This window comes from Malaya genurostris, chromosome 1 (assembly GCF_030247185.1).
Source record: "Malaya genurostris strain Urasoe2022 chromosome 1, Malgen_1.1, whole genome shotgun sequence".
Lineage (NCBI taxonomy): Eukaryota > Metazoa > Arthropoda > Insecta > Diptera > Culicidae > Malaya > Malaya genurostris.
In genome coordinates this window covers 9631568-9658058 of record NC_080570.1, presented here as the reverse complement: position 1 = coordinate 9658058, position 26491 = coordinate 9631568, and the positions used below count along the sequence as shown (strand labels likewise).

Below are 26491 nucleotides of genomic sequence, written 5' to 3'. Positions count from 1 at the left end.
GGGATTTTGGAACCGAGTTCTGGATCTGAGATTAGGATTGATTCGAGACCTGAACTTTGGATGTGCATTTTGAAACTGAATTTTGGAACTGAAATGTCAGATTAGAAAATCCAAAAACCGAAATCCAGGAACAGAACTCAGATCCCAAATTAAACTGTATTTCAATAATTGAGTTCTAAACTGCATTCCACACGGAGAACCCTTCGATCATAAAATTGCAATATCGCAGTTTTTGATTTTTGCGATAGTTGATTTAACTAATTTCTTTTTGATTCAACCAATATGGTTTTTGATTTGCATATATTCAAGTAGTTGAAAAAATATGTTGTTTTGAATGCTGTCAAATGCCGGAGACGGTTGAAAGCAAAACAATAATTGCAATGCAAAATCAAAAACTTTTTTAGTTGAAATCTGTTCGCGTCGCTTCAAAATGTCAATGAAAACAACATCGATGGTTAAAGCGTTTGGTGAAATTGTGTTCATTCGATTTGAGAAATTTATGATAACAAGTGTTTATCTAACAGCGGTGTTGTGATAAAATTAACCTTGTTTAAGATGAAAAAGATTTGGTGACAAATTAGAAAATGATCATCTCGTAATGTTTCAGGTATGCGCAAAAATTTTATGCTACAAATTCGATCATTGATTTACTTCCAGCAGACTGTTTTACTTCCAGCTGTTTGATATCGATGATGATGTTCATGGATTAGCAATAAAACGCTTTTTGACATGAATTTAATTTAGAAAAGTAACAGGAGCGAAGGGTTTCAGACACCCAGAACGCGCTGCGATTGAATGGTGTGTTTGAATTGCCGTCGCAAAATTCCAATTCCCAGCGGTTGATGCACCCAAGCTCATATAAATTGACTAAAATTATCAGTGCATAACTTTAGTTCAACCGTTTGAAGGCATCATCTTTCAATACTCATTTTAGGTAAATTTAATAAAAATATCTAAAACAAATAAAACCGATTTATTTTTCAACTAACAAAATTTTGTTTCAATAACAACACCAGTTATTTCAACTAAAATATTTGTTGAAATTGAAAGGTATGTGTCCTCACTAATTGACAGCATTTTTTTTCAAACAGTTAAATTAGTTGTTTCAACCATCGTTTCTGCTAATCGAAAAACAAAAATGACAGTTTAGTTAAAACAACAATCGATTAGTTGTACCAAATTTTAACCAATCGAATTCAGAAAATCAACTAATATTTTGGTTGAAATGGGATCGCGGGTGGTTCCGTGCAGAGTCCAGGTTCGGAGCTCTAAACTAGAATACAAGTCTAGAGTTTGTCCACAAATTTGTCACTAGAGCGTTTAGTAGAATAATTTCACTGGCATTATATTTTAACACCATTCTATCCTACTATACCTATATAGTGAAATTGTATGGTGGTAAAATATTATTCTACTTGAATTTGGTTCCAAAGTTCAGTTGTACAATTCTGGAAGTGTGACTGAATTTAGGAACTAGAAGAAGATCTTCGAACTACATTCTGGATCTTCTGAGCTGAATTGAATTCCCGAATTGAGTTTCAGATATCAATTCTAGCATTCGAATCACAAACTCGGTTCCCAAATTCCAGTTAAAAGATTTAGAATCGTTAACATCAGAGAAACTGACTGCGTATTCACATCATCCAGTTATGTCTCTGACATTACCAACCCGTCTTTTATGATTTTGTTTTTTTTTTTTGTTTCGATTACAGAGGTTTTAACCTTAAGGTCATTCGCCTCTTCGGGCCAGAAAAACTGTCTGACCCTATGTGCGGGGTTGGGAATCGAACCCAGGTGGGCTGCGTGAAAGGCATCGACTTACCCATTACGCTACACCCGTCCCCGCTTTTATGATTTCATGCATACAGGTAACTTTGCTGGGATTGTGTCATTGCTCCGTTGCACGAGTGACACCTCATTGAAACGTTTCATTTTCCGATTAGAGTACATGTCATAGCTCAACTGTAACGTTCCATCGCCCGTTTGTGGTGCGTGTCTTGGCTGGGTGTCATTGCAAAACTGCCAGCACAATAAATAAAAAATGACAACAATCGGTTAGTTGTACCAAATTTTAACCAATCAAATTCAGAAAAACAACTAATATTTCAGTTGTTTTCGGATCGCTGGCTTTTCCGTGTAGAAACACAACAGGTCTCTGTGGAACCAAAGTGCCGTAGGACCACTCACTTCTTTTCTATACTCACCTGGGTACATTTTCAAAATTTCACACTTCAAGGGAATTTTCCAGATTAGATTTCTCAATAACTTTTTCTCTGTTTGAGTATTTTTCTTCAATATTGTACTAAACGGATGGAAGAAGTTTATTATGTAAACATTGCTTGAATAATAAATCAAAGTTAAAGAAGTACACTTCCTAAATAAACATTTTTATATCGTTAATTTAACAGATCGGCTGAAAAGTTCGTATCGTTTCTATGAGAGGGCGCCACTAGAATTAAATCCATACCATTTTCAGTTATTACCAACCTTCAAAAGATACGTGTATAAATTTGACAGCTGTCTGATTATTAGTTTGTGAGATATTGCATTTTGAGTGAAGCTACTTTTGTTATTGTGAAAAAAATGGAAAAAAAGGAATTTCGTGTGTTGATGAAACACTACTTTTTGATGAAAAAAAGTGCCGCCGATACCAAAAAATGGCTTGATGAGTGTTATCCAGACTCTGCACTGGGCGAAGCAACAATTCGTAAGTGATTTGCAAAATTTCGTACTGGTCATATGAGCACCGAAGACGATGAACGTTGTGGACGTCCAAAAAAGGCTGTTACCGATGAAAACGTGAAAAAAATCCACAAAATGATTGTCAATGACCGTAAAGTGAAGTTGATCGAGATAGCTGACACCCTAAAGATATCAAAGGGACGTGTTTGACATATTATTTACGAATGTTTGGATATGAGAAAGCTTTGTGCAAAATGGGTGCCGCGTGAGCTCACAATCGATCAAAAACAACAACGAATTGATGATTCTGAGCAGTGTTTGATGCTGTTATATCGAAATAAAACCGATTTTTTTCGTCGATATATAACAATGGACGAAACATGGCTCCATCACTTCACTCCGGAGTCCAATCGACAGTCAGCTGAGTGGACTGCACGCGATGAACCGAACCCAAAGCGTGGAAAGACTCAACAATCGGCCGGTAAGGTTATGGCGTCTGTATTTTAGGATTCGCATGGTATAATTTTCATCGACTACCTTGAAAAGGGAAAAACCATCAACAGTGACTATTATATAGCGTTATTAGAGCGTTTGAAGGACGAAATTTCAAAAAAACGGCCTCATTTGAAGAAGAAAAAAGTTTTGTTTCATCAAGACAATGCACCGTGTCACACGTCGATGAAAACCATGCTGAAATTGAACGAATTGGGCTTCGAATTGCTCCCTCATCCACCGTATTCTCCAGATTTGGCCCCCAGTGACTTTTCCTGTTCTCAGACCTCAAGAGAATGCTCGCTGGTAAAAAAATTAGAAGCAATGAAGAGGTAATCGCTGAAACTGAGGCCTATTTTGAGGCAAAGGACAAATCGTACTACAAAAATGGTATCGAAAAGTTGGAAGATCGCTATAATCGCTGTATCGCCTCTGATGGCAATTATGTTGAATAATAAAAACGAATTTTGGCAAAAAAATGTGTGTTTCTATTAAACGATACGAACTTTTCAGCCGAACTGTTATACCCGGCTTTAACCAAGTTGCGGTCGTTCGCCGGAAAATAAACTTGAAAACGAATCGAAACCCAGTGGGTAATTTGTTTCTATTAGTTGCTAATTATTTAATTAATAATTTTGAATTTGTTGCTCTTTGTTTTGGTTTTTCGAGTATTTCGCTTAGTTTACATAACACCAGAATAAAAATAATCCGCAAAATTGTTTTGAATGATCGAAAAGTGAAGTTGCGTGAGTTAGCTGACACCATCAAAATAACAAAAGAACGTGTTGGCTTTAAATTGCACGAGCATTTGACTATGCGAAAGCTCTGTTCAAAGTGGGTGCCGCGTTTGCTCACTGTTGATCAAATACGAGATCGTCTTGATGATTCCGAGCAGTGTTTGGCCATGTTTAAACGTAACAAATTTTTTATTTTTGCTTCGATATGTGACAATGGATGAAACATGGATTCATCACATCACTCCAAAATCAAAACGATCGTCATCTGAGTGGACAGTAACTGGCGAACCTCGTCTAAAGCGCCCGAAAGCACAACAGTCGGCTGGAAGGGTTATGGCCGCGGTATTTTGGGATGCGTGTGGTGTAATATTTATAGACTATCTTGAAAAAGACAATAACATTAACAGTGAATATTATATAGCGTATATGGCAAAGAAAACAACGCACCGTGTCACAAGTCAATCAAAACAATGGCGAACCTTGTCACAAGTCAATCAAAGCATGAATTGAGCTTCGAATTGTTCCCACATCCACTGTATTCGTCGGATTTGGCTCCCAGACTACTGAAAAAATGTTCACCGGTAAGAAATTTCGCACGAATGAAGAGATTATCGCTGAAACTGAGACCTATTTTGAGGCCAAAGATAAATCGTTTTATAAAGGTGATATTGAAATGTTAGAGCGGCACTGGAATGATTGCGTTGCTGTTGATGGGGATTGCGTTGATGATTAAAGTTAATTTTGAACAAAGAAAATCGTGCTCTCTTCGTTAGGCCCGGGACTTTTCATCCCATGTGTTATTGCGTTGTGATGCATTATGTTATATTCATTATTAAATAATTATGATGAGGTCACCTGAAATGAATTAACACTCTGCTTAATATACTATTCGAAATTTTCCCAAATGTTTATATTGAAGCTATTATATAGAAAAAGTTTTTCATAAAAACTGCATTATTTTCTTGGCCGTCGAACTTCTTTTTATACAAAAACTAAACTATGTTCAAGTGGACAAAATAAAATTTCGTTCGTCGGAATTATTCAACATTGTTTAACTTTTGATTTCATGCTTTAAACATGATACGATGATTTTTTCATTCAAAAAAAAATTGAACTCCATATAATGGCTCTTACATTAGATTTATGGGTTCCAAAAAATCTATCCAGTTCACTAATTCTCCTGAAGTTTTTGGTAGAAGTTTAAAAAATTTTACTAAATACACGCTCAGTGGAATCTTGCGAAGTAATCAGTAGAAATTATGTGGATTTGGCATCATGCCACTTCAAGCGAAGGTTACACTCTTTAGTATACAAAACTACATAACATTTACTAATAGGAGGGCAAACATAAAGAATGAGCCATTTCGATTTCTACTTAGATTACGACAAAAATTCTATTTTTAATCTTATTCCCACTGAGCCCAACAATTCAAGTCTAGATATAAAGACTTCAACAGCAGTCGGACTTGATGATCGAAAATGAAATTTATTGCCTTCAGCAGCTCACGATGTCACTGTGGGAAACGGAGTGTCTGATGTGGATGTTGATTTATCTCGAGATGAGAAAATGTCGAACCGAAATTAAATTACGGAAGTCGTATATTTCAGATTGGAAAAACTGTTCGGTTTTCGACTAAACCGCAAGTCTCTAAACTTTTCATCCTATGTACAAATTATTCATTCAAAAAATGAGACGAAGCGGCATCCACTAACTGCTACTTTCGTAAACAAATTCACGATGGTCTGCCGTTGATAGAACGAACCATCGGTTTCCATCCCTTAGGCGGTATAAGAAGAGAGCAAATATAATTAATTGTTCCCTCAAAGTAGTAGTTCCTCTGCTCTGCCAGCGTGACATCGTCGAAGGGGGATTGATTCTACCAAATTTCGTTAGCACACATCAACTTTAACGAATCGTTTCTTTCTCTCTCTCTCTCTCTCTCTCTCTATTTTGCTACCCACAATTGGTAATGATTTGACTTTACGGCATCGAAAATTATCTTTGAAGAAATTATTTTCGGTTCGTCATCTCGCCTCAAACCAGTACGCAAAATGCGAGCAAATCACAATCACAATGAAGTAGATTTATGAAAGATGGCTCACGATGCAGGCTGCTGGTTGAAGATAAAGGTCAACTAAATTGAAACTATCGGCCCTTAAACGTAAATTGAAACGCTTATTGTAACGAACAGTAGAAATCTGTCATGATAAAATAATGGAAAACCATCTTTCTCTTGTCATGGACACTGTCTGCTTAAAACATGGTTTGTCTTTTTAGTTAAGCTAATTAATGACACGAATTTGGGTTCATTTTTTTGAAAAAATTAATCAAATCGATTTGTGTTTTTTTTTCACAAAAACATGCTTCAGATATTCGGCAACATTCTTCAAACCAGAGTTTTCATTAATAACAACACATGAGCTGAAAAGTCCCGGACGTAACACATAGATGGCACTAGTTTTATTGCAGTTACCTGCTATCAGTTAAAACTTAGTTTATTATTTATTATGCTAAGAGTGACGCTACTTTTGTTATTTTCAGAACAATGGATTAAAAACAATTTCGTGTTTTAATTTTATACTGCTTCTTGATGGAAAAAACACCGGTCAACTAAAGCAATGGTTTGAAAAATGTTATGGAGACTCCGCTCCATCAGAAATAACAATGAAACGTTGGATTGCTGACTTTAAACGTGGTCGTAGAGACACCGATGATGCAGAACGTGGACGTCCAAATAAACACCAGAAAACATTAAAAAATCCACAAAATCGTTTTGAATGAGCAAAAAGTGAAGTTGCGTTTGTTAGCTGACATCGTAAAGATATCTAAAGAACGTGTTGTTTTTAAATTGCCTGAGCATTTGACTGTGAGAAAGCTCTGTTCAAAGTGGATGCTGCATTTGCTCACTGTTGAGCAAATACGAGAGCGTGTTAATGATTCTAAGCAGTGTTTGGCGTGGTATTTTTGAGACGATATATGACAATGGATGAAACATGGATTCATCACTTCACTCCGGAATCAAAACGATAGTCATCTGAGTGGACAGCAACTGGTGAACCTCGTCCAAAGCGCCCGAAAGCACAACAATTGGCTGGAAAGGTTATGTCCACGGTATTTTGAGATGTACATAGTCTAATATTTATCGACTATCTTAAGAAAGAAAATATGATTAATAGTGAAAATTTTATAGCGTTATTGGAGCATTTGAAGGCTGAAATTTCAAAGAAACAACCGCAAATGGCAAAGACAACGCACCGTGTCACAAGTCAATCAAAACAATGACAAAACTACATGAAATGAACTCCGAATGAAGAGGTTATCGCTGAAACATAAGCATTACATCCTCGTGTCATCCTAAAGCTGTAACGACTTGGATTCCCCTGATGGTTCACTAGGTGGCTGGAATCATATCTTTCTGGTCAATCGGCTTTCGTCAGGATTAATGCCGTTCTTTCAAAAAAGCTCGAAATGCCTACCAGTGTTCCTCGCGGAAGTCAGTTGGGACCGCTAATATTTATTTTATTCATCAACGATCTTTGTACTCGCAGAAAATCTGGAAAATTGTTCTATGCTGACGATCTGAAGATCTTCCGTCCAATCGCTTCGAATCTCGACTATGTAGTACTTCGAGATGACATAGCAAGTATTGAACAATGGTGTTTGTTGAATGGTATGCTGCTTAACACTAGTAAATGTAAGATGATAAGCTTCAGGCGTTCGCTAGTTTTGCGCTGCTTCGAGGGCATATCATTGAAAGAGTAGACTATTCGTGATTTAGGCGCAATATTCGTCAGAAAACTTAGCTTCACGGCCCATATTGCATCAACTATGGCTAAAGCATTTGCAGCGTTGGAATTTTTGAAACGGAATATCGCTGATTTGAATGACTTCTACACACTAAAAGTTCTCTACTGCTCCCTAATTTGAAGTATTTTGGAATATACTGTACATGTGTGGGCGCCGTATCACGACGTGCAAAGCTACACTCTTAGAAAAAGTGAAATTTATGCTTGACGTAAATTTGAGCATTCCGTAATTTCTGCGGTGGTGACACAATATTACATCTATTAACATGTAAAAATAAATTTTGCGTCTATATCGATGCAAGCTTCAGCTAAATTAATTGTGAAGTTTATGATATGACTTATCTTTAAATGTTTTGAATTATGAATGTAAGAGAATCGCGACGCTCCTTTTATGTGCATCTATAAAGATGTAAATTTTTCTAAGTGTGTACCGATTGGAACGCGTCCAAAAATGCTTTGTACGTTTCGCACTGAGGAAACTACAATGGAACGAACCTTCCAATTTGCCACCGTACATCGATAGATGCGAACTACTTGACCTTCCAACATTGGAATCCCGTCGTACTTTTTTACAAAGAATGTTTATCTATGACAATCTATCGAATAATATTGACTGTTCTGATATCTTAGACAGTATCACTGTGTATGTTCTTGCTTGTGTTATAAGAACCCGTAATTTTTTTATGATACCTAGACATCGTACAATATATGGACTAAACAACCCGGTGGATAATTGCTGTAGGAAATTTAACGAGACTTTTTGATTTTAGTTTAACGAAATCTAGTTATAAGTTAGCGATAAAACACTCTTGACCAGTTTAGACAAACATTTATACATTACGTTAAGAAATATCTGAACGGTACTTCCCGAACATTTAACAAATAAAGAAGAATTAAATTATAAGAAATTCTTCGTATTTACGACAATCCGGTCATGTCTCTGACATTACCCACCCACCCATTTTTTCAAGAGTTTCTAGGGTAATTTTAGACGTTGGCTCAGATCTGTTTCAAAAATGCGATGCCATCTTGCACAATTTTCAAATCAAACGCTAATCACAATTGCAAGAGGTTTACATATCTCTATCTGCATCGTTTCTCCCTAGCACCGTCATCGCTACATGAATGAACGCTTGTAAGGAATTGCTCACTCTAAGTTAATTGAGTTGCACAATCAACGAACGCTAACAAATTGTAAACACAAATGTTAAATCGTTTCAATAGGTCACAAAACAGAGCACACTATTGCAGACTGGTATCTAGGAAACGGAAGCTTGTTTTAGTCCCACCTCGAATGGATGACGCAACACTTGACAGCTGTCATTGTACCTTCTATTCGAAATTAGGCATTTTGTTTCAAAAGATTCCGCCGCCTCTCTGATAGGAGATCGGACATGCGAGATACAATTATTTAAAGACGAGAAAGCGTTCCAGCTTCAAGCCAATTAGATTGTTCGGTAACATTGTTATCTCTACTATAGCAATTTACACCGAGAACTGACGCAAGCAGCACCAAACCCTAATGACAACAGTCAGATTCCACCCCTCATCGATACAAATCAAAATATATCGCTATCAAATTTCCCAAAGGATCATATTCCCGACTGTGACCGCATCCGAAGGCACTGCGCTTGTCCGGAATTCCATTGTCAATAAAACCGACGACTGCACCTTCTTCGTAGCAATTCAAGTAAACCCAAAACGTTGCTCCTACTGGCATGTCCCAGTTCTTGGCACGTGCATCCATTAATGTTGGGGAAAAAAAGATCGGTCTGGTTATATGATCCCCATCATCCCCTTCCGTGCGAAGCTCTCGGTAACAAGCTAATCGGAACTGCACCGAAGCAAGCGGATTCTCCGTTAAGACGTCGATCGGTGTAATTACATCCCACAGGTGAAACGACTTCAGCCGTGCCTAGGCCGAGTGGTGAAGCGAAGATTTGATTAGGGTGTGAGAAACTGAGAATGACAGCGAACAAGTAGCTAGTAGGCAAAATTATTTCCTAGTTTTCACAGTCAGTTAGTTTTGATGTACTTCCGAATAAAAAACTTCACTACGGAAAATTACTGTTATGCATGGATGATGTACAAGTAGACTGACACTGCTCGTGTAAAGAATGATGATGAATTGCGACTGCCGTTAACTGGTACAGTATTTTACTATCACACCACTTTTGGACTTTGAAATTCGCTTGAACTGACTGTCGTTACTAAAAACCACACCACATGAAGCTTCATGTAAAAGAAGTTATTCTATTTTTGCACCATTCCTTGGTAGACAGTAATGTTTGGCCCCCAAAAATACCAAACCAACTGCGATGACATGCAACGATGATTGACGTTTGAATTTGCGTTGGTTGGCCTGCTACGACGTAGGATTACGGTTCTCGTAATAAGCGTCGGACGTACGCAAACGCTTATTGCGTTTATGTTTGATTTCCGATCAAAAGATAACGGCAGAGTGCTGTCAAAACAATTGTGTTTCAATTTTTTGAAATTTTACCCACTAATCAGATTACATCAGAAAAAAAACTTTCTGCTATTAACTTATTAGTACCCGCTGATTGGTTTTACGGCCTTGACAAATACTATTGAATGTTTTGATTTTGCAACCATTACACTATGCTATACAGTAAACATCCTGCGGGCTGTTTGATGTATCTTAAGTATGAATATATCAGGTGATAGCCTAAATAAAGTGAGAGAGAGAGAGAGAAAAAGAAGGTGGATGCTATCACTAAAAGAACGAAACAAAACAGAACTGGAGAAAAATATGCACTAACTTCCAACGCAAAAGTTCGAACGGAAGTGCACCCTTACCCGTACCAACAAGCAAGTGTTGGGTTGTGCCCAGTGCTATTTGGCGAAAAAAACTATCTGTACAATATCTTTCTCGAAAAATCAAACATCAATTTAGTGCGAAAACTGATTTTGCGACCAAAAAAAAAAAAAAAGGTCGCTCGACCTGGTTTACCCCTATGGAACCCAACACAAAAACTGAAAATCGGTATTTATCTGTATGAAAATTGAAATATCGGTATTTTGAGAGAGCATATCTGTATTCCTGTATCGAGTCCAAAAATCGGTATAAATACCGAGAAATCGGTATAGTTGGCAGCGCTGGTTGTGCCGCTGTATAGCACCGAGGAGCTCTTGTCAATCAATCTTCATCCGTTCAGTAAACAGCGCTATAGAAGAAAAGAAGAAACAGTACAGTTTTCTCATTCACAATGGACTTACGAGTAGAATGATAATAGGGTTACCAGTCGAAGCGAAGCGAGAATGCCATGAACTGGAAACCTCGTTACTAATACTACCACCAAAACAATTGAAATACAAGGTAATGAAAGACAATAATTGCAAGTTCTAATTATTTGATAATCAATTTTTGTTTGCCTGTCTTTTTTATATATTTTCCAAGAATTGTTCCCAGAAGATCTCACATTGAAACGGGTCCACTTCCACTCGTCAACTATTCACCGTGCCTAAGGTTAATGGCTGATAAACCTCTTGTCATTGCTATTTACTGCGTTTTACTCGTTCCTGTAGCAAGTATAAAAATAGATGCGACTATTGTTGTCGACGGCGAAGGAAAATGAAGTTTTGCGGAAAGGTTTTTCCGCACGGAACTATTTAGCAGTACACTTTAAAATTTGGTCTGTACATACTAAAATTTACTCGATGTTTCCACAAATTTCCATTTTTACATCAGCCACAAAAAAATTGTTATCCCCCAAGGAACCGCAGTGATCTAAAAATTCCAGTACGATAGTTTCCAAATTTTGATTTTATTCACCAATATATTCTCGTTGAAGAGCAACACAATTGTTCCAGCGGCGTTCCAGCATTTCTATACCACGATTTCTCCCCAGTCTAAAAAAACATTCTAGTTTCAGCGATGAACTTATCATCCGATGCAATCCTGTTTTTTCAACGAGCTTCTTTTTTTAAATCTGAAAACAGAAAATAATCGCCTGGGGCTAAATTTGGCGAGTGTAGAGGATGGGGCAGCAATTCAAGTTTCATTTCAGAGAATGTACCCGAACCCGAGAATAATTTTTCTTCCGAACCTGAAACCGACTGGTAGCCGATAGAAAATAAAAATCTTTACCCACACTCGACCCGAACCCGAAAAAATGCAGGTATCTATTACTATAAATTCGGAGCAATTTCGTTAGCGATATAGAATAGTCAATTGTTATTGTTGTCTAATAACAAGACATTTTCAAAGTTCTCAGGAGTGACACTTAAGTTTTAATAACGCTATAAAAACCTTTTGCTTGGCTTCTTCTAGTGACCATTGGATGACGAAATCGATTTGGTCTTTTTATTCAGTTACTTCCAGAATAAAACCGCGTTCGCAAAACGTCTAAAATACTGATTACTTTTCTAGTTAGACTGGTTGAAATTTAGCTTAAATTTCAGCTTAGCAATGAAATGAAATTTCACTGGGTAATAGTGATCCATTTGTAAGAAACCTACCCGGTGGATTTTGTCGACCCGCATCGGTCCGATCATCGGCCCGATTATCGGTCCGATTGAGCACGATATGGGGCCGATCGTAGCGCTTCGATCGGCCCGTCATCGGATAATTCTGCACCATTTGCATCAACCGCGTCGATCTAAAAAAGCTTTATGTTTACATTATGTATCGCTAGAGAAACAGAGCGAAGGAATATCAAACAAGATATTTTCGAGCCGACGTCTTCCCGATAGGGTGAGAAAGATTGTTAAACATTTGTATCGATCATAGAGGCTTTAACCTTAAGGTAATTCGCCTGTTCGGCCCAGAAAAACTCTGGCCCTAAATTCTGGGTTTGAAATCCAACCCCGATATATTCCATCCCCCGAGTATCAGACATCCGCTCTCTGCTTTGGTATATCTTCACTCTTTTGTTCTACCGATACACTATGTAAGCTCGAAACGCAATCAAAAGCTTTCGTGCACGATGCGTCCGATGTTCGGATTTACTGGGTAGGGGTATTATAATTTGTATTTGGAAGTAGTAGCAGTAATAGTAGTAGTAGTAGTAGTAAGAGTAGTAGTAGTAGTAGAAAATTGAAGATTTTTTCTAAAAATTGTCATCGAATCAAGACAATTTTAGCTTTAAAATCGCAGTAGATTGCGGTGTTTAAGAAACGTAAGTTTTCCTAAGCAATTGCCATAATCTCTACACTACACTATATTTCAGAGATAGGAAATGCCCACGACATCTTAGAGCTTAAGCAGAGAGCCTATAAATTCATACTGAGGGTTTTACTTCTCTTGCAACATGCAGCATTTCTAATTTCATCTTCAGTATGTTACTACACGGAACCGCAAAACATCCTAATTTTAAGTACATTCCACTCAATTTGAGGGTTCCGTTCAATAACCTAATTTTAGGTAAAGTAGTTTCCGTAAGGCGCATGTAAAAAAAACTTAAAGATGAGTTATATTCACTCTACAGTTGAGTCGTATTGACTCAATTTCAAGTTGGTACGGTTTACTTCATTTTAGCTTATTGAATGAAACCTTCGCTGCTGTGTGATTTTGATCTTTGTATTTTGACAACAATTGAAGGAGCGAGCGGAAGGAAAGATTCAAAAGAACTCAAAATTAAGTAAAAAGAAGTCAAATAATAGGTAGTTTTTATTTTCCGTGTACAGAACCTTGTAGCACCACAAACAAATATACAGACTAGACAGTAACGAGTTTTTTTTCGGCGCACACAATTGTCCTCCGTGCAACTAGCTACAATCATGTTAAACTGGCAGCGCTGCTGAGTTCCCAAAACATTTGTTTACTATGCAACTGTCAAAATCTGAAACTGTTGCATGCATGCCAACATCCAATAAAAACATACGCCTCGCGCCCCGTCTGGTAGTGAGTTCGGCTATTTTTAGAAAGTACCCGTTGTGAATCACTTTTTTTCAGCAATTGTTCGGCACCCTCATATCTTATTTTTTGTCTGTGGTACTATTTTCAAGCACTTCCAAAAAAATAAGAAAAACTATGGTTTCACTTCAGCAGCATTTTTTAAGTTTGCTGCATATCTGTTAACATTGCCTTGCACTGATCAAAAATATGCAGTGAAATCTTTTTTGACGTTTAAATTTTTTATTGTTTTGTGAACCCTTGTGTTACTGTCAAATGGCTGCGAAAATCTCAAAAGTATGAAATTTCTTTTTTTTTCTGCACTTTGTGATGAAAACCAACTTTTCATTCTTGAATCCATCAGATCTCACGGTCGCATCACTAGCTTAGAGCGTATCCTAGACGTCATATCTACCCAAATCTTCAACTGCGCGATAACTATAGAATAGAATGATGAGTCGTCGTCCTTCCGGAAAGTAGGTGAAGCATATACATTTCCTCTACTCCTTATCTTTTATCCTTCTCAGTGAACGATGAAGATGGGGGCATTCGGCAATGGCGGCTATCATGCTGTTGAGATGTTCGGTTCGGAGTTGAAATGATATACATTTCCAATTTAAATCAACATATATGTGTAATGATGATATCTGTATGCAATCCGCCAAGACCATCGTCACAAGGAAACACAACGCAACTCGGTTTACAAATGTACTTCTCTGTGATCTGCACAAAACTTTCAATTTTTTAACGAAAAACACTAGAGCTAATACCGTTCCAAATCTGACCGCAATCCAGTGAATTATAACTTTTCGATTCTTTAAAGCATATCCCCGCGTATTGAAAACAAAACCATGTTTCACAGCAAAACTGTTCCAACCAATTCCAATAAATCATTGAAAGGATAATGCTCCTGCGGGATAGCTCTTCATATTCGCAGAATTTACGGATGAAACGAAACGGAAAATATTTTCACTGGAAAGGTCACGCATTCATCAGGGTCGGTGCGTAAACTGTAATCCATCTTTTCAAATCAAACAGCAACTCAAATAGGCGACCGGGAAAAAGTTGAACGAATCGAGAAAACTCCACGTGGACGATTGCTCTAGCAAACACAGGAAATCGATGATCGATGTCTGTAATTTTATTTGTTTTCAGCCTAATTGTCAGTTAAAGTTTTAATTCACCACTTTCCGAAATGCGAATGTAACAGAAAAGTAATACAGTTACTATGGACACTGGGTGATGAAAAATGTATTGCATTTTTTAATCATTCGAGTTCAATAAAGTGGTTTTCTGATGCCACTTCATGGATATCGTGTTATCTCGCCGGTGACCAGAAATTCCATCGCTCCGAAGCCAAACTTATTTGATCGAAGCTGGGAACCAAATTTCCGTTTTCCTTTGTCGCACAGAAAGTGCTGAAATGCAGCATTGCATTTGATTCGAAGCACACCGATAGATTCTGTCGGTTACATTGTTGTGTAGTGAGAACACCTGCCAAGCAACCGAGAACTGGATAATAAATACAGCATATTTGCATATGTCGGTGTCGCTGATGTTACAGCTCGTGTAGGGCAACGGAGCTGTTTTGGCTCCACTCAAATATGTTTTAGCCCAGTGCTCATAATTTAGATTGTAATCAAAATGAAGTTACCCGAGGAAACATCTTAAAAATTCTGTGATAAGATGTACTTCATTTTGATTACATCCAGAAATATGTACACCAGACCAAAATGTATTACCGTTACCCTATGTGATGTGAACGAGTAGCTATCGAAAGACGTTTGAAAGTTAATATCGTGACAATGTTGTTGTGAACAAATGAATCTACTATAAATGTTCCAATATTTGTCATATTGAGAAGGTACTCTATCAAGAATATGTGCGTGAATATGATGATTGTTATCAGAATAAGCTTTGTCCTTATGCATAGCAACCTAGAAAAAGTACGGAAATTTCATTTCTCAGATTGTTAGGACATGTATTTAATCGAACCTAGTTAGATGTCTACGATGGTCTAGGGTAACAGAGGTATTTTGGCCACTTCATATATTTTGGCCCACCTAACAAACTATATGGATTCAATCGATCTTAGGTAACCCATGATGCATCAGTTTGCAGCTAATCACATTAAATTACCTATTGCGGAAGGATTTTTCAAAGATATTAAAACATTTGGTGGATATTTTTACAAAGTGGGCCAAAATAAAATCGATCCTAAAGCGGGCCAAAATACCTCTGTTACCCTAGTTGTTTGGAACGAAAAATTGCCTAACCCATAATTTCTGTTGGATAGTCAAGCTCGTGCTGGTGTTTACTGTAGTGAAACGAGTTGGGAGGAATTTCATTCGCTGGGTGAGTACTGTCCTACAATTATGTGTGGTTTACAATCGGCACTTCAGAAGAGTGCCTGTAAAGTAGGTAAAGAACAGTCGGGTACAGCTTTAAAGGTACTCAGTTCGAATGATTCATGGTCGAAACTAGTGATTGCATGTTGAACTTAAATCGATAATTTCAACGAACGATTACGTTAGGTGTGAACTTGCTGTACCTATATCAGTTAGTTCAATATCTCATGACAGTATAATTATTCACCAAAGACTATTACACAAACAAATTTCAAAATGAAGCTTGTGCAATCAATGTACAACAAAAAAATCGTCATCAACGTCAAGTGATCATCAATCTATATATCCAGAATTATTCAGGTCTTCCTAATCGGATGAAAACTCGCTTGAATATATTCGGTTTTCGATTGAGACTCATCGACCGATTTGCTCATTTTCATCGATATTCAGTAACAAATCCTTCGCATTCAAGAAAAAATACACCCAACATGGTTCAGCTACGATGAAATTGAGTATTTCGGCCTTTTTCTGGACCAACGAATCGTTTCCAAATAACCGGTTGCGATATTTTCGATATGTGACAAATTTCTGCGCCCAAAATTATGTGCAAGAAATCAACAGAAATTTCCACATTTCTTTTGTTTCAAAACATTCGCTGAGTGATGTCAAAAGACTTCCTCATATTTGCAATGGTTGCATTCATTTTTAGTCTGATGTACAAATATTGACAGATCAATTCCTGGTAATCAGATGCAGACTTACCGCTGGTTACTGCTGCCGTGATGAAGTTTATTATGTTGGCAGTGATATTAATATTCCTCAGATATCTTTACCATTATTATACTGAATTGTTTGACCACCAACTGTTCATAGGTTTAACTGAGAAACGCGTACATACATTTTCTCTAATCAGTGCAACGATTCGATTTCACCGATTCGAACGGTGTTGTCTTCTGTAACAGTTTCAGGGATCAATTGACTATGCTGGAAAACTCTTGTCCGGCAACCAATTGGAAAACTTCACGTGCAACTTGGTAACAAAATGTTTGTTTCATTTCAGTGGGTATCAACTCGACCAAATTCACAGATCGAGCCGGCCTTTTTCAATCACCACGGATTAGATTGAAACCGTGAATTATGCGATATCGACACTTGATTTTTTACCTCTTTTTTGTCTGCTTTTATTTTTTCATCCCAATTCTCGGGTAATTTTTCAAAAGGGCGTATAAGCAAGTGACAGTTTCTCTTTGTTTGTTTTCTCTTCTATTAATTACCAAGCGGTTTCCACGTTGAAGTTTCGTTGCAAGTCACCGTTGCGATTCGAACGCAAGTGCCTGTAAGCGATTGTAGGAACCTCTTTAGGAAACATGCAACCTCAAAGAGAGACCAAACGTAAGTTGACACGCGTCTTGCAAGCCTCTAGTGTTGGGAATCGAATATCTTTGACAGTGGTTCGAATTGAATGGTGTGACATCTCACCCTAGGGCATTCAAAACCACACGCTCGCTCAATGCTACTCAAAAGTGAGTAGAATTTCACTCAGTTTCGCTAAAAGTTAAACTACTCTCTAGTGAGTAAAGTTATGTTTACTTACTTTTGAGTAAAGATGAAATTTGTCAAATTCTGAGTAACATTTACTCAGGGCTATAAAAGGGAAAATTAGCTCGAATGAGTAAATGCTACTCAGTTTCATATGAATTGTCCAAGGAATCGTTCGTTTTGTACAGAAATGCGTGTAGATTTAAAACAACATAATCTTTTTATTATTCTTTTAGGAATAGATTACATTTTGTGGTTACTTTTGCAATAAAAAGTAAAAATAACATTACATTACAAAAATTCATTCAAATCGAGAATATAAACCTTAAGGCTATCAGCTGTATCAGAAATGAACGAAACTTGAACTTAAGGCAATTCGAAGTCTTCTGCACTAGAAGCTTCTTTGAACGATGCCGCAAGACTAATCACGGTGGCTCTCCGCACATTTGAACGGCAGTTCTTCATTTTTACTCGTGTTTAATTTGTGAATTTGTTGAAAATGAGCTTTTACCTCTTCCACGTATCCCGGAACGAAGGTTGTACATATGTGGCAGCGAAAATCTTCAATCGTGAAAGGCTGCACAAATTATTCATATTAGAAAATATAATTATCTCACCTTTTAATTTTCTATAGACGTCTTCGTCTACCGCGGCTCCAACCTGCTCCATTTTCGTTCAAATACGATTTCAATCAAAATGCGGAAATAAGCAAAAATTTTCAAAGCGTTCTCAAAAAGCGGTGAGTAAAAATTGTTGTTAATTTGGAAACAGAGTAGAATCTACTCAGTTTTCTAAATCAATCTTACTCACTTTTTGACATTTATACAAAATAAGCAAAAGTGAGTACGAATTACTTACAATAGAGTAACGTTGAGCGAGCGTGCATCAAACCAAAAGCTCATATTTCTCAATTGATTTTCCAGAAGGCCGTAACAGGAAGTGACAGTTTCTCTTTGTTTACTTTCTCTTCTATTAATTATCAAGCGGTTTACACGTTTATCACTTAACTCTATGCATAGAATGATGCTCGAAACGTTCGACTTTCAAACAGAACTGTGAAATCCAAGAAAATCTTTGTAGATCACATCACAATAATCGAAAGAGAGAGTGAACAAAGCGAAACTGTCACTTGCTGTTACGGCCTTCTGGAAAATCAACCGAGATTTGTGGGATATATGGAAAACTGGCCTACTGAGTTTGAGGAAGATTTCTTAATGATAATGTTTTGTTCAATTCATTAAATAATGATAGATGCACGTTTGGAAGAACGAATGAAATTGTGATTTTCATTTAATTAAATTTCTCAACTTTGTAGATTTTGTCAGTGGATAGCCCCAATGAACCTACTTCCTCGATCTTACCGGCTGCAATTGAATTTTATCGGGATTCGGCATCTGGTGCAGCGCGGTGCGAGTTACAGTATGAAGTACTTGTAACTTGATCATAAACACGCTAGTGAACTATAACGTGTTTTAGTTTTAGGTTTCTGAAAAAAATAAGATTTCTGAAAAAAAAATTCAATTACATGTAGCTTTAAGCAGTATTCAAAATAAGAATTGTCTATCTTGTAGATAAATGTGATAGAAACATCATCTATTTTTTATCTGAGACAAATACAATTTATTTTTTATTTACAGGATTATACATTTGAAAGCTTCTAAAGAACAGTCCATCGAAAACTGTGGAAAAGCAGGGTGGAAAATATTCACATAGCTTTCACGTGACTACAATGTGATTTTTTTTAGTGTGGACAGCAAATTAGTGTGATGGTGAGCTGCGGTTCTTTTGATAAGAGCTGTGAGCTGTTAGTTCACTTTTATGATTCGATTCACTGTCACTGTCACTGTCACTAATTTAGTCACTACCATTACTATGAATATTTCATACTTCTGCTTAATTCGCCTTACTCCAATTGAGAAATTTTTTGGAAATTAAACTTATATTCAAAAAACCACTTCTGAAATGTTCACTACTTTGTTCCTAGTTTCATCTCAATGGATTTAAATGTATACTAGTTGGTCCTATATTCATCCTATTAATTAGTAATTGCGATAGCAATCAAAACCAAATATTGCACTCTCAGAACTCTTCTTAAAGGGCCTAATGTCAACTGTGAGACAACACACGATAATTTTAGAACCAGTTTGGAATCAATTATTTGGTCGTTTTCGTTTCCTTTCGTTTTTACATTTCAAATTTTACTATTGGCTTTCAAACGCAACTTCTATGCTTCACTTTATGGACCAAGAAAACGATGGTGTTAACAAATTATCACATAGAGCAACATAGGAATCTAGAATTAAATGTGGAAATAGTTACTAACATTGTCATATTTCCTTAAACAATCCTACGGAACGGGGAAAAACTTTTGCATTCGTTAAACGTTCGCATAGAAAGTAAACTTTTAATTTCCTCAATACTGAATTGTATTTAGATATTTATGCTAAGTGAGATTATTTAATAAATTTTCGTAATCGAAATTATAGGTTTAAACAACTACTGGGTGGAATAAACGGCCAGACCAATTATTTCAGAGCAGTGTCGACAAGTAAAGTCGCAACATTATCAGTCTGTTGGTCATTCTGAAAGCAAAAAACTTAGATTTATTCTCAAGCGAAATATAAAAATATTGGTTGAAATTCTAATTGATAGAAATCAATGTTTTTTCTCTAATTATAGCTGACTATTCTTTGATTATTCGAATTTCAACTATAAATAAATCAAAATTCACTGGAGAATGACCATTCCTATGTATTTTGACAGCTTCATTCGAAAACATCATCGTTTGAACCACTGCGCCATCTACATGTCGAACTGTCAACTGTGCCAATAAGGTTAATCTGGATTGGCTCCTTTAACAATATGAATATAACAAATGCGCAGGCGATGAAACACACACACTTAACAGCGTTATGATGAGATATATCGGAATGAAACCAGTGCTAATAGATTTGCTATAATAGTTATTTCATTAGTTAAATACACGCATTTTCTAGTAATATTCGAAGTAATAAGCGAATCAGTTTTATTGAAACTGTCATGGATATCAAAAATATAATTGCTGATGGTAATTTAAAGAAAAAAAATTTTTTTTTCGTAACATTATTAGAAAACTTGGCAACCTTGCGATGCGAAGTGAGATGAAAACAAGACGCAGTCAAGTGAATTAAGTGCAAATTTTCATCACATATTCATGAAGATTTTTATTGCTTAGCGAGTAATTTTGAAAGTTTTCAATCGTTGATTAGGCAAGTGAAAAATCATCATTACTAATTATTAAGTCATCCAACTTTGAATAGTGGTGTAATTATGTGAAATAGCAATAGTGTTTTGAGACGATTCAATTAGTAAATATTCAAAAACATGACGAACTGTAAAACTTGAAACGAAAATGTTTTGTAAATTGGAAAATGAATTTATTTTTTTCAATGGAAAAAACGACAACTTTAAAAGCTTTTTTCTTTCATTTAAAAGTGTGACAAAAACTTAAATGAACATTTTAAAACATTTCATAGTTTGGTTCAGGTACGTTGAAAAATATGATTTCTGCTCAAAATTACAAGATGAAGGCATGAGATGGGATTGGGAGCTCAGTTGAAATAGGGAGCCGTTACCCTAATAGTAATCACATTAGTATCAAATTTCTTTTAAATTGCGAAAATATTGAATTATTTCTTCTCGAATATTTAGGTTCATTTGTTATAATATTTCTAGACTACATTCAAGATTTGTTCACGTTCGGTTTTGATTACCAAATCTGCGCTGAAGAAGCATTTTCAATTATGTTTACGTTTCAAGTGATTCAAATTGAATCGCAAAGATGCACTAGCAGTGTTATTTGAACTGCTATGCACTGACGAGTGGAATACGAAACGCGAATGAAGTTTTTAAACGTTTGCATATTTCCCTAGATTCTAAACATCTATCATCTGATTCCCAAACCGGTTGAATTACAATCCAGTAGTTTATCCTGTATAAATCGGTTAAGATTCATCAACAATTATCTTAAGTCTAGCTCACCATAGCGCATACTTAATATGTTCCTAAAGCAACCATACCGTAGGAGTATGGAAAGTCATTTCAAGTTTCCTGGTTCTATTAAAACCTTGTTCTATTGGTTACATCTCGCGTAACAACATTTATGAATTAATTGGGTGCTGAAATTAAAATCAATCTTCGACTATTATACTGTGCAAACAACCCGCGGAATGAAGCAAATTATAAACAAAATGCAAATGTCGAGTTCCACCCTGAGTGAGGGCACACAAACAACTGGTGTCTGACCCGTGTCTGTCACCGCACTCGCTCGCATCGTTTTCCGACATAACCACATGCAGATTGAAACATATAAAACATATTCCACAGCTGCAGGAGTCGCCATGAACTTGTACCGCGTCTCTATACTCTCGATGTTCGGCGGGGTCGGTGGGTCGGGGATCTCACTAAGTAAACAAACCAATTGGCAAATTCACCCACGCCAGTGTACGCAACATTCGCGCGTAACTGCGCACCACGCCTCCGTATCCAGCCAATCGAAACAGTTTTAATTAACTGCAATTTACTCATTCGCCCACTCGCCCGGTTTCGAGCCCTCTGCTATTTATAAACACACCACGCCAATTGATCGACTCGAGCATCCACGCATAACTAAACAGTGTTATCGATAACCAGCAGACACGCGATTCGACTTGTTAAACTAGAATGTTATTTTGCAGGCGATCGTGGCACTGACCTTCGCGCAGTATGCGGTTAAACCATTCTTCCCCGACTGCGAACCTCCGGACAACGCCGTTCGACTGCTAGCCGCCGTCTGTTTGTGTTTCCTGACCAGCATCAATTGCATCTCGACCAAATGGGCGATGAAGATACAGAATGTGTTTACGTTCGCCAAACTGACGGCTCTGGTGTCCATCATACTGGCAGGAACCTGGTTCATGACTACGGAAAAGACGGATCACTTCGAGAATGCCTGGGAGGGAGACTATGCATTGTCCAGTTTGGCGTACGCATTCTACTCGGGTCTGTTTGCGTTCGGAGGATGGAACTATCTGAATTTTGTTACCGAAGAGTTGGAAAATCCGTACAAGTGAGTATTGCTTGCGAAACAATCGTTCAAGACAGATTTGAATGATACACGCCATTTTTTTTCAGGAACCTTCCTCGTGCCATCTGGATTGCAATGCCAATGGTCACCGGGATCTATGTGTTCGTCAACATGGCCTACTTCGCCGTAGTTCAGCGGCACGACATGCTTGCTTCAATCGCAGTGGCCGTGAACTTCGGTTACCGTATGTTCGGTTCCGTGGCCTGGCTCGTACCGATCTTCGTGGCTCTTAGTTGCTTCGGCGGTGTCAATGGCATTCTGTTCACCTCGGCTCGACTGTTTTCGACTGGTGCACAAGAAGGACATCTACCGGCATGGTTCTCGTTGGTTCACGTGCGACGCCAAACACCGATACCAGCATTGATTTTTACCGTAAGTCGGATATTGAACCCGAAAAATCAAAGTTCAATGTTTTTTTTTGTTTTTGTATTTCAGTGCGCTACTTCGATCCTGACGCTATTCTGTGCCGACGTGGTTGCTTTGATCAACTACTTTAGCCAAATTTTGTGGCTCTCGGTTGCTGCTTGCGTAGCCGGACTATTGTGGTTACGTGTGACCAAGTGAGTATCCGACGTATTGATACGTGCCTTCCCCTGTTACATTACATACCTATATTTTTCCTACAGACCCAACATGCCTCGTCCTATCCGAGTGAATTTGGCACTACCGATTATTTTCCTTACGTGCTGTCTGATACTGGTACTGCTACCATCGTTCACCGAACCTCTGAATCTGCTGATCGGTCTTGGTATTACACTTTCCGGCGTACCGGTGTACTACATCTGCGTAGTATGGAACAGTAACAAGCGATCCCGGAATCGACCGATGGCTTGGATCGAACGAGGCTGCCAGATACTGTTCAATGCGGCCATTGTTGACTGTCACCACGATCGAAAGAATGACCGCGAGATGTCCGACATGCAGACTAGTATTGTGGACGAGAAAAATGTGTACAACTAAGTGGAAAGTTGCTGAATTTTCCGGGGCTGTGGAAACTCCGAATCTGATTTCATTTAGAAATTAGTTTTTACACCAATAGCATTTAATCTAGTATCATTTTTCGCAAGGCGGCTTTCGATCTTCTTTTCTTTGTTTAGATATTACTTATATGGACTTATTGTCCGAGTATGTGGAAAGAAGGATTACAAATCCTTCAAAAGGCACAAATCGCCAGAAGATCTACTATCTATATCTACTGTAGTGTAAACCATACGAAATATCAATGTAAGATCTGGACAAACTATATTAGCCACTTGTACGAGTCTCGCCCGCCTGTAGGAATTATTGTCTAGTCGTCTAGGGATGGTTATTGTGAAAAGCTGAATATATACTAAATTCGATATCATTTCTAAAAGTCCTGCTGAAACTTGATATTTTTGTTTGACTGGTAAAAAATATGACTAGCGGGTAACGCGACTACAGTGGCAACCAAATAAGAACCAATCTACACGGCTTACAATAACAGACAATGAAGTTAGACCTAAAAGTATCAATGTACTTAACAATAAACATCATAATTACGAAACTTTATGAGTTATCTTTTATGAAAGACATCATATTTACAAGATATCCAGCTCTCACATTTCTCAAACAAATCATTGGCCACATTCTTTTTTGCGAGCATGTCCACATCGAATCTTGTACACACAAGTAGTTGAGAAAATGTCAAATTCGTGCGCACCAAAATAGCAGCAATGCGCACCCATATAATTGTCATAACATGTTCAATGTGACACCGTGCGATGGCGTTGCTGAACAGAAAGTACAGTAGAAATCCTATTTAAAATCGATCGAGTTGTTATTGTTCAATACCTGATCATTGTTTGTAGATTCTTATCTTACAGAATTATTGAATGACTAGTACTACGATCCTACTGACACTAATTGAGCAATTTGACGTCTCTGTTACTCACACCGATGCAAAGTGCGCAGATCTATTCATATACGAAATTAGAATGTGTGCGAGCCGAAAGTTTGTTGTGGGTTCAATTTTACACTGAGGTAAAACATTTTTGACTCATAATCATACACTGCGAAAAATGCATATAGAATTTCGTAAGCTATGAACTAATGAACCAAGTCGAAGACAGTTTCATTACGTGATATAGTTTCATGAACGATTTTATGCCTTTCTCAACTGTTCTCTTGGCATTGCAGTGTTTTTTATTGCTTATATGTCTTCAATAATTGGCACGATGCGGCTCGACAAAATTCACTGGGTTATTTCGACATACTCACACTAGCATTAACCTTTCAACTGCTGAGAATAGCCACACCAACACATTCGCACGTGGATTGGACTATTATCTTTCCAGGTCGAGGCTTTAACATACAACAACTAACTTGACACAACTTAGCAAGTAAATTTTCGTCAGTAGCCTATTGGACTATAGACTTTCTTTTCACTGAACCACAAAAATCTGCAGTCAGCAAGTATGTCTTGCTAGCAACAATTTCTCTATAAAGTATGACACGCAAAACGTACTTGGCGAGCAAAAAAAAAAAACAAAATAAAGGTCGCGGAAATGTCAAAAGTCTGTAAATATAGACGAAAGTCTGCGAGAATTTCAAAAGTCTGCAAAAGTCTGCAAAACAAAAAATGTCTGCAGCACTATACCCCAAATCTGCAGATTTACAGACAAATCTGCAGACCTGGCATCTCTGTAACAGATATACAGGCTCACATATGAACCGACGACACGACCTGCCACTCGTCTATCGAAACTGTATCGCAAATTTAACTACCCCTCAGTAACTGGTAATGTCAAAATGAAATCGTTGGAAAAACTATTGAAACTGGCAACACCAGATGATGATTTATTGATTTTGAATAACAGTTCTCGTCACCTTGGTTACTGCATATTGAAGACTTGAGAATTGTAAACAAATACAAACTGCTTCGAAGGGAAGATCCTTTTTTCGCGATTAGTTGCAAGTTCTCCAGTTTCATCACATGTTAGAGCCGTAGATCGATCAGTTTAATTAGATAGAGGCTTTCGTGAGCCGGGGCTCGATCATGCAAAAAATGGCTTTCGAAACCAGCGCTATCAGGTTGCCATATATGGCCAAGATTTATTGTATTGGGTACTCTCAATGTGTTGTCGGTATTTGCTATCTGATTTATTAATGAGTTTTCAAAAGGTGGTAAAGTTTGAAGTCATCTGTCCAATAATCAAAATTTAGTACACATAAATGATAAAGCGGAGTAAAATAGATATATCAATACTATTCTACGACATGCAAAGAAAAATCGTTTACAACGAATTAAAGGTACTTTATGGTTTGACTTTATTTTTAATTCATTCCAAAGTAGCATTTCATCGTTACAAATACAGAATTCATATTTGTTATTTTCTAATGACTAATGACTGTAGTAAAACGATTTCAATTGTTTGTTTATTTGTTCCAAATCGTTCAACCCTCGTTATCAACGAGTGTACATGTGAAACAACACGCCGTTATATTTTGGAAATTAGAGTTTCTCCTCCACTTCTACTCTCAGTGCCTTGGAGGCCTTCGTAAAGTGCATGTAAAATTTGTATAACATGTAAAACACTTGAAAAGCGCTGAAATCAAGGTTCTTAAGATATGGAATATGATAAAAATTATAGGTTTTGAAGTTTTGAAATACACATCAAAAGCCACCCGTAAAAACTGGTCTACTTCAAATAATTTTATTATTTGTTTCCCAAGCAGAAAATAAGTAGTAACTACGGTCTTCCGTAAGGCGGCTGGAATCTGTTGAAGTAGTCTAATGACAAGGGTGTCGGATACATTTCAACAATAAAATGTCATCTTCGTTTCGTGCAGACCGGCATAGGTATACTTGTAGGTGTTAAAAGATTCTAAATCAATATCTTTAGAAGACCAATATCACAAGTTCCTTCGTCTTTGTTAACGTACAACTTTCACAATCAATCTATCT

The 26491-nt window shown here is 37.3% G+C and overlaps 1 protein-coding gene across 1 annotated transcript; it reads left to right on the top strand.

The window, feature by feature from the left end:
• The first annotated feature begins 22145 nt into the window (after positions 1-22145).
• LOC131431902 (Y+L amino acid transporter 2-like) lies at positions 22146-24091 on the top strand. Its single transcript, XM_058597856.1, has 4 exons — positions 22146-22548; positions 22614-22938; positions 23002-23126; positions 23193-24091. The coding sequence occupies exons 1-4, from the start codon at positions 22322-22324 to the stop codon at positions 23524-23526; spliced, it is 1011 nt and encodes a 336-aa protein (XP_058453839.1). The 5' UTR covers positions 22146-22321; the 3' UTR covers positions 23527-24091.
• The last annotated feature ends 2400 nt before the right edge of the window (positions 24092-26491 follow it).